At 35.6% G+C, this 10,082-nt stretch overlaps 1 protein-coding gene across 1 annotated transcript in view; it reads right to left on the reverse strand.

Moving 5' to 3' along the window:
• Window positions 1–420: 420 nt before the first annotated feature.
• Window positions 421–10,082, reverse strand: part of TMEM114 (transmembrane protein 114) — a 20,946-nt gene continuing 11,284 nt past the window's right edge. Inside the window, exons 3-4 of the mRNA XM_072418908.1 lie at window positions 5,915–6,052; window positions 421–1,538 (exon numbers count right to left, since the gene is read on the reverse strand). Coding sequence (XP_072275009.1) covers window positions 1,309–1,538; window positions 5,915–6,052 — 368 coding nt within the window. The 3' untranslated portion in view covers window positions 421–1,308. The remainder of the gene's footprint in view (window positions 1,539–5,914; window positions 6,053–10,082) is intronic.

Consider the following 10,082-nt stretch of genomic DNA (forward strand, 5'->3'; position numbering starts at 1 on the left):
CTTCTCTAGGGACGCATATGGACGATTCCATGTCTTCATATCCTGATCCTGCAAACCTGTATATCCAAATCTTTCCCTGTTTAGGTCTTCACTGGTCTATTGATGTATGGCTACTCTGTTATCTTTCAAGTCCATCTGTGACCTGATGCCTGTTCTACAAGCATGAAGATAACAGATTCGGGGTATTTTTTTGCTTTTTGGGAGTACTTCTTAGTCAAAACTCTTATTGTCTGCATCCTCCAGGGTGTCACTTACCACAAATTCCTTGCCTCCACTCAAGGATGTTCAGGCTAGAGGTGCAAAGGAGGCTCCCTTGCCACTTCAGTCTATACCCATGAATCTCATGCATCTCATTTTTATAGATTTTTTAGGGCTGAAATGCATTGTTTGTTATACATCAAACTTGCTTACACAAAGGGTACAAATAACAGAAAACACAAAGAAGATTGCAGAGAAGAAAAAAAAACTTGCCTGGAGGCATGACATCCCAGCTCCAACCACTTGATGTCAGCATTAACAAACCCTTCAAAGCTGGTATGAGAGAAGAATGGACCCAATGGATGGAGGGTTATGGGGACGAATTGACATCAGCAGGAAGAGTGAAGAAACGAAATATAGGAGAAGTTTGTACCTGGGTGAAAAGATCCTGGGATAGTGTGAAGACTGATATTGTTGTCAAGTCATTTAAGAAGTGTGGCATTTCAAACGCCATAGATGGAACTGAGGATGAGGCAATATATGAAGACAGTGATTCGTCACACACAGATGAGGACAAGTCAAAGAACTGTCATATGGATGTGAGTTTTGACAGTGATGAGGAGTTGCATGAATTTGAGGAAGAATAAAGTTCAATACGCTAAGTTCACTACTTTTAGTTATTAAAATTATTTTTTTCCCAAATTTCTGGTCCCAAAATCAAGGTGCGTCTTATACATGGGAGCGTCTTATACATGGGAAAATACGGTCTATGTATATGAATTATAGGTTATGGTGAAGGAAATAGAGAAAATAGATAGTATATATGACACGTGAATACTGCTAGAAACAAGGCACATTTCTAAGATTCCACTTCACAGAATTACCTGTACAAGTTAAATATCTGAATTTTTTACAACAGTTTTTTAACAGAGAAAATAACATATGATTCTTCCCACAATATGTAATATACAGTACAAATTGCACTTTTGACAAAATAAGACAAATCATGTTGTATATTCCAAAAGTTTGGATCTCCTGAAAGTTAGGAGACAACAACATACACAAATCCCATGAGGTATATGCAGTGGGTGAAAGGGTCTTCGTAAACATTTATATAACCTGATCCCCAGTTCGTTTGAGGCCAGTGATTCTGGCTGCCAGGAGAAAGGCCATTCCAGTCAATATTTCTGTGATGAAGGATATCCATGCCAAAGCTAATGACCATCCAAAACTTATGTCAATTTCAGACAATATTGCACTGCCTAAGGAATACAGTGCATAATTAAATGCTACAGTAGAATAGGCAATGTAGATGCTAATTCCTGTCAGAGTCACCAGCGCTAAAGAGAAAAAGAGAGAGAAAACAAAAGAAGAATTTACCATTTACCAGCTAAATTCAATGTTTTTTGGTGTTTTTTTAAAAAGGGTTGTGACTAGACAATGGGCATTTAAATATTTATATTTTTAACACACAGTGAACAAGCCTTAAATTTGTAAACTTCATTGTTTACATCTGAAAAATGCCTTCAGTACCCCCCCCCCCCTCTCAACAATGATTTAAACCCTGCCAAGCCTTTAATTCCAAATAAAATCACATTGTAAAGTTTGGAACCAAATTCAACCATTTTACTGCTTTGGTTTTGTGAATTTTCAAGATAAATTGCTTCACAATGTCTGCTGCTATTGAGGTCAGTAAGTATGTACATTTTGATCGCCCAAAGCCTTGCTAAAGTTCTAACTTTAATACATCTAAATGTTCAAAAATGATAAAACAACTATGCCCCAAGCAAATGCGAGGGACAAGCTGCAACATTTTACCAAGGCCCAAAAAATATTCTGTCAGCCAGGAACAATGATCCTATTCTGGCACTATGAAAAATATATTCTTGCAGTGCAGAGTCCAAAAGAATTTAAAGGATAGAGAAGAGCATTGATGGATATGCAAAACTATATAAAAACTAATAAATACACATCATTATTTTTCTCCCCATTATAAAATAAAGTCTAAAATTTGTTGAGCATGAATAGCATATTTCTCCCTCTGGAGATCATTGTGCTATTCCTAAAAAGCTTATTAACACCTTGGTGAGTACCCAATACATGTATCATCACTTTAATTCCTAATACCTAATCTTTGCATGTTTATTTGCGGGTGATAATAAATATTTCATGATGTGTATATTTGACACACAGTCATCATAGAAATAATTTCTCTATTGCAAATTAAGGCAGTTTAATTGCAAGGAAAGTCAGTCTAAAACTACAAATCATTGTACTTTGTATTCATATCTTTAGAAAGTTAATACAAAAAATATTTGTGTCTTTTTTTCTACTAACAAATAGGTAACCTAACTGTGTACTTAGAATTTAAAGGGGTTTCCAATATTATATACAGATCTAATCAAACCATTTTAAATTGATTAATTTTTATATTTGCCATTTCTGTGTATTTCAGGCTTTCCTGTTATCGCATGCTTTTAATGAGCCATTTCTTTTTGCTCATTACAAACAATGCCTTTTATAACTCCAGAAAATTATGCTGCCATAGGAGGTGTCATGAGACAGATTTGGACAGAAGTAGTTCAGTCTGAAGAATTGTACAAATTGCAAGACTGTGAGCAGTTCATCCTTTTTCTCATTTTAACTTCATTTAGTTAACATTGCACTGGAAGAGTTCTGGCATTTGTATACTATCTGAAAACAACATGGTACCAACTGGAATTTCTTTTTCAGCAAATACTCACAGGTGCCCAAAGAAGAAATCCGGCTGCCTGCCAACTTTACTGAATTACAAATATGAAAGCAGTGTGCATTCAGGGAAAGAGATGTTTATCAAGTAGATAGAAATAGATTTCCTTCCAAATTTCTTTCCACTGTTTGAATTATGAATATGATGTATGCAATCATCATTTACTTCCCATTCCAGGAGACTTGTTGTATTTCGCTCAGGTAAATCTCTGGCAATGCTACATGTATTTAGTGGTATCAATGCTAATTTACTCAGCGCAGGAGATTCAATCAGCTGTAATGTGCTGAAGCTTGATTTCTAATTCATTTTTTGGCAGGATTTAAAAACTTAAAGGTGTACTTACCTGTCAGACCAAAAAAATGTTGCAGAATAATTGACATGAATGACATCACCACACCTCATTGCTATCTCCTGGCATTGCTGGGCACTGGAAGGCAGGGCCGGGGTCATTTTTTACTTTTTTTTCATTATAGCATTTTGGCAACCATTGTTTGTGGGTGATAGGACCATTTATCTGCATAGAATGCTTTTGTGACCATTTGGATTTTGTATGTATTTTGTGGTAATTATATTAATTATATGAACTTTATTTAAAATAATTTTTATTATAGAAAAATATCTTGCAAAGTATTTAAACCTAAACACAATGGCCCTGATTAAAGCTCTCCAGGGCTGGAGAGGATACACTTTCATCAGTGAACCTGGGTGACACAGCATCTGAAACAGGATTAAAAACATTTGTTAACGAATGTCAAATTAGTTTTAAGAAATCAATTCCAGGTTTGCTGGATCACCCAGCTTCACCAATGAAAAAATATCCTCTGCAGCCTTGGAGAGCTTTTATACATCAGGTCCAATATTCCTATATCAGTTGATCAAATTGTTTGTGAAAAATTTAAAGTTTTAAAAAAGTTTATTTTAAAAATTAATTTTTTCTCATTAGCATTACTGCTTGGTGACCTTCATTAATGCATTCCTTTCACCACAGCTTTCCATCTGGCCTTGTGTTTTGCTAAATTACCATTTCATACATGTCATCTATCCTCAATATCCCTTTGTTAATTGTAAAGCAGCCTAGGAAGCTTTTGCACAGTAAGTTTTTTTTTTTTTCTTAATATAATCAAAAATGATTCAAACGCCTAAATTGAGCCTCAAGTTTTCAGTATTTCCCGTATAAGAGAATATGTTGCATATTTTTTGTTGATATAAGGGGCGTGATTTATTAAAGCTTCCCTAGGCTGGAGAACATACATTTCCATCAGTGAACCTGGGTGATCCAGCAAATCTGGAATGGATTCCTTGAAAGTTATTTGCTATTTGTTACCAAGTGTTTTGAATTCTGGACATGACCCATTGCAGGTTTACTAGATCACCCATGTCCACTGATGAAAGTGTATCTTCTCCAGCCTTGGAGAGCTTTCATGAATCAGGCCTATTGGGTATGTACATTTGTATCCTAATTGTTTTAAACTTTGTGCAGGGAAATACATTTTATAACCTAATTTATAATATGCGAATATTGATATCCAGTCTAGTCTATATATGGAGATTGGGCAGATGGCTGGAACTCTGTCCCACCAGACTTTTTCCCTTCCTGGGCTGTGTGAGTGTGGGAAGTGGGGAACTTTGTGGTGAGAGATGTGAGTGATTGGAGATGGCCACAGGGTGAGAGAATGTGTGCTGCAGAGGAGAGACAAGAAAGAGATACAGCACTGTGGTGTCTCCGTGTCACCCGAGCCTCCCGCTGTTTCCTGTGTTCCCGTGTCTTCAATGACCCCATGTCACCGGAGTCTTTTTCCTGGATTTCTAGTTCTTGACCCCTGGCTCTGTTTCTGACTTCTTTTGCTTGCTGCCTGCCCTGACCTTCACTTACTATTCTCCTGCCTAGTGATTTAGTACTGTGCATTATCCTGTCCACCCTGGTGTGCCCAAGGACCGCAACCTGGCACCAGCCAGCAGCGAAATATCCTTACCAGTAGGGACTCCGGAGAATACTTGGCTTTGATTCTGCACCTTGGCCCCACTTAGGGCTCTCATCTCTATTGTTCAAGCCGTAGCGCCCCCTAGTGCCTCTGTCCCCCCAAGCATGAAACTGCTCTACTATCTGTCTAGTTTTTTGAGACCTCACCTTTCAAAGGTAGAGACAAAAGGATGAACACAGTTTCCTGTACATCATAAAGTATTACTAGAGAGCTTAACAACCCATGTATTAGCAAACCATTATTTTAAAACATTCTTTTCGGGGCCTGTGCACTGCCTTTTAATGAAGCTTAGGGTTCACTATTATTGGTATGTTTGATTTGTTAGGTCTGGGTGGGCCATTAATATTTTTAGAAGAAGAAACTAGGAAGAAATTCAGAAGCTTGTGCAGGAGTGATACACTAGAAATTAAAACAATATTTTAATTGCATTACCATACCTGGAAAATACTGTTTGCATGACATAACCTTACATTACACATAATATTAGAAAAAAAAAACATTTCCACATTTAAATAATAAAATATATGTTTTAGAAGATCTAACAAAGAGTATGTATTGCATGCGATGTATTGCACTGCATGTAAACCATTAAATAACATACTTTGTGTCCCTTGATAGCTGTGCTCATTCCTGTACTGTATTTAGAGAGCCATGGTTACCACCCAGGCTAAATTACAAACATTTCTGTCTTTGGGTATCACCATTACAATGTGGATGGAAAGATTAGTATTTGTACCTGCAATATATTATATATTTGCCCTCGTATTTAGTTATATTTCAAAGATAGCTTGCACTTTCTATATAATCAATACTATTGTATTGCTATAAAATACACTTGAATTTGTCATGTATGAAGCAAATTTCTAATGGTTTTAATAATGAAGGCATTATAAATTGAACACAGTTAAATAGTAAAATGTAAATGCTAGTACTAAAATAACATGAAATCACCACTGTAACTTTCATGAATAAATGCATAAATTACCTCCAAATAGGAAAAGTATTCCAGTTAAAAGTAGTAGTAGATATGCCCTTGCTAGTATACTAACAAATCCAGTCATTCCTCCAAAAATCATCAGGATCAGACTAAGTGGCAGCAGAATTACAAGCGTTCCATGCATACCTGCATTAAAAAATAAGTTTTATTATTGTAAAGCAAATTCTCAGCTCTGGAAAATAACAAACTTGATTAATTACATTTGAATTTACCTGCATCTAAGACAGTATAATTAAATGAGCAGCAAAAACAAGTAACTTACAGAACAAATTATGTTTTTAATGAATTAATGCTTTTAGTGTTCGTAGCTCCGTAAGTATCTGCATAATTATATTATTGCCCTATTTACATTCTGTTCCTAATTGTGACAGCACTTATTAAAATAATAGTATTGAATGGAAGGTAAATATGTATGTCATTGCTATAAAATGTGTTATCCTTTAACAAGTCCTTAATTTCTGCATTATGCTGACCAAAGATTTGATGTACCAATAAAAGTGAAACTTAATCCTAAAAGCAGGTGTAAACTAAAAAAGAAAAACTTTAATTCCTTAGATCCATCGATCCCTACGGTGGTTTCCTTGATTAGGTCTCAGGCCCTTCTGGAATCCTCCTACATCCAATCAATGGACAGATTGGACAGATCCAATCAATGACACATGAGGAGGAGAGGACCCTGCCCCGAAGAACTTACAATCTCTGAGGTGGGTGAAGTAGCACACAATAGAAGGTATATATTTTACTGTACTAATATTAGACTATTTTAATGCAAACTGTGTAAAACAAAATGGTCTCAATCGGAAAAGATCACCCGCTGTATGGCAGCTGCTATTCTCATTGTCTTTGCTGCTCTAAATTGGTAAAGAGACTGCATGAGTTCATTTTAATTTGTTTTTTTTTTACTTTTAACTATGACAACAGTAATAAAAAGGCTAGACAGTGTTTAGGCTGCAACAGCCTTCTGTCAATATGGATACAGCTGGTTATTAGAGGTGCTAGAAATTGTTAAGTGCTTATTAACAAAAGTCATAGGGAAGCAATATAATTTTACCTCCTTTATAAAGCTCTGCCCATGTTACCCCCTAGTGTCACAACTCCTCAGAATCATAAAATCAGTTTTATAAAAATAATCATGTACATAGGGCTTCCTAATTGTAAAATAAATGCCCATGACAGGTTAAAAACCCAAATGGAATACTGGCATGCTCATGTTTCTCCCCTGTCAGAACTTGGACCTCCCTTGAGTATGGGAAAAAGTGCATACTCAACCCTCGTGCCATAGCCTACCTAAGTGGTTTCTGTAGAGAGCACTGGGTGTATCTCACAATTTCAGCTTTTCACCGATCAGGTCAACTAGCACAGAGGTTTATTTTCAGTGGTCAAGTCTGTTGAGAGGTTTGGAGCAGCAATGCATGTAACATCTCACCCTAAACACGGCATGTAACATCTCACCCTAAAAAAGGGGATGGTCTTTTATATATATATATATATTGGCCAAACAGTGAATTAGCTAACCTAGTGCATGCCAAAAAAATTGTTTTTTTAAATGGATAAAAGAGGGCAGGCAGTTGGCAATTGACAATATTTACCACATCAATATATATAATCTAAAGTCTGAATATCAGAGACTGTAGCTCTGTGCTTGTTTATAATATTTGCCTAGGGCTCTCAAACACAGATGTCGTTTCACATCATCTAATATTTATTGTGCATAAAATATTAAAAGGTTGTGTTAATATATATTATGCTCAGAGACACTTATAGGCATATTTATAAAGCAGTAAATTTAACATTCTCAAATATTTTTTATTGCAGGTGGACCTTTCAGGTGCATATATTTAAAATGCCTGTGATTGATTTACCATCAGCAAATGTTTGCTGAAAGTCACATTGACTGCTATATGCCCCTTTGTGTTTACGGTGTTTTGAACACTAAATTTAGGATAAAATAAAAATTATAGTTTGGCTTTAGAGAAATCAAATATTTGAAAAATGGATTGTTGCCAAAGATGTTATAATACATGTATCAAGGAACATTTAGTGATTTCACTTGTGTGTATGTCAAAAAAGATTTAAATACATAGAAATACATATGCATTTACATTATTACTATTTTAACTGGACTGGTTTGTGGGGGGGTCTTTTCAAGTAAGTTTGCTTTGATGGTATGCATTGATGTGACTTTTTAGAATCTTCATTATCTTCATCTGTTGCTGCAATGTTTTTGCGCCTGGTTTTTAATTTCTGTTTCTGTTGTTTAGCAATTCTTCAGCAATGTTTTGTTATTTTATCCACCAATAATTAGGACAAATGTATGCATGGTTTCCACTCCAAAATGCTACATGACCCTAATGCTACATGAAAAGACACTTTGTGCCAGACATTTTCTTGCTTTTACAGCCTTTCAGGGTGTTTCTGCAAGTTTGAATGCCATTTTAGAGCTTGGCCAACTATATATTGACTTACTCACCTCAGCCTGGTAGTGGAAGCACATAAAGGCAGATTCCTCCTTTAACCAGAAGCAATATCATCAATGAAGGGTGCTTGAAGCCAAGCCCATGAAAACTGAAATCATAGGAAGAAATAGGCAATCTTTTTAATTTGAAGCATGTTTTTTTGAAGCATGTTAGGGAATATGCCAAAAACACCGTCTTTGACTATTTCTTCCCATAATTTCTCTTTTAAATGTATATGTACACACATATAAATGCATACATACATCGATACATATACATATACATAAACATACATTCATACATATATATATATATACATACAAACAAACAGCTGATAGAACACAGTTCACATGCACATAGTGGGTCCACATTGGTTCGGATTGGAACTGCATAAAACCAATCACAATTGACTTGGTAAATTGTAGGTCTTTTGGATCACCCAAGGTTAAATGATCCTGGAAGAATGTAAAGATTACATAAAAACAAACCAAAAAAATACAAATAACTACAACATTTTTCAAACAACTTTATTTAAAATAAATACATCTTCAAAAAGGTCACAATAAAATATAGAGACCACACAGACACCACTAAATTTACATGACAAAATAAACAAAAAACACAGACACCAAACACATGTAAATCCACACTTCCATATAAAGCCAAAATAGTTCAAAAATAGCCCAAGAAATATTGCATTCAAAAATGTAAATAAGTCTCCCCATTCAAGCCTAGTGCTCTGTGATTGGCTGAGTAGAGGGAAACCCTGATGATGGCTCAAGCATCATCAGGGTTTCCCTCTACTCAGCCAATCACTGAGCACTAGAGGTGAACGGGGAGCCTTGTCCTCATTTAGCCCCCTAGGGCCTGGGGATCCCACTGTCATTAGTCCCACGACTGTGCTCATAATATGAATGCAGCTGTGGGAATCATCCTTTTTTTGTGGCATAACCTGTGAAAAAAAAGTTTAAAAGTTATACTAAACACCCGCATTTAATAAATGACTTTAATATTAAAGCCTCTTCTTATTTTTTACACATATTTTTTTCCCTTTGATGGAATGAGTAAAGGGTTTTATGTACCCCTGTACTCATTTCCCAGGGTGGGGTGGTGGAGATCTGGAAGTCTCCTTATTAAAGGGGGCTTCCAGATACCAAAGTTGTGCTAAAAACTTTAAAAAAAAACATGGAACTTTTCTTAGCTTACACACACTTGTTCATAAAAGCGCATATATGCGTTTACATGCAACAGTCCGTTCAGACCAAGCCTAAATATGAAAGGACATATATGTTTATAAATTTATACATTTAGGTCCATTAATATTTGGAAAGAGACAACTTGTTTCTAATTTTCTGTTCTGTACTATACCACAATTAATTTTAAATGAGACAACTCAGATGCTGTTGAACTGCAGATTTTCACCTTTAATTCAGTGGGTTGAACAAAAAGATTGCATAAAACTGTGAGAAACTTTTTTACACAATCACTTCATTCCAGGGGCTCAAAAGTAATTGGACAAATTAAAAAGCTGAAAATAAAATGTTCACTTCTAATACTTGGTTGAAAACCCTTTGCTGGCAATGACAGCCTGTAGTCCTTAACTGATAGACACTGCAGCGGCTTTTTCAACTGCATCTGAGTTGTTTCATTTAAAATTGTATAGAACTATGTATATACTGTGTATATATATATATATATAT

This window comes from Pyxicephalus adspersus, chromosome 7 (genome assembly GCF_032062135.1).
Source record: "Pyxicephalus adspersus chromosome 7, UCB_Pads_2.0, whole genome shotgun sequence".
Classification (NCBI taxonomy): Eukaryota; Metazoa; Chordata; class Amphibia; order Anura; family Pyxicephalidae; genus Pyxicephalus; species Pyxicephalus adspersus.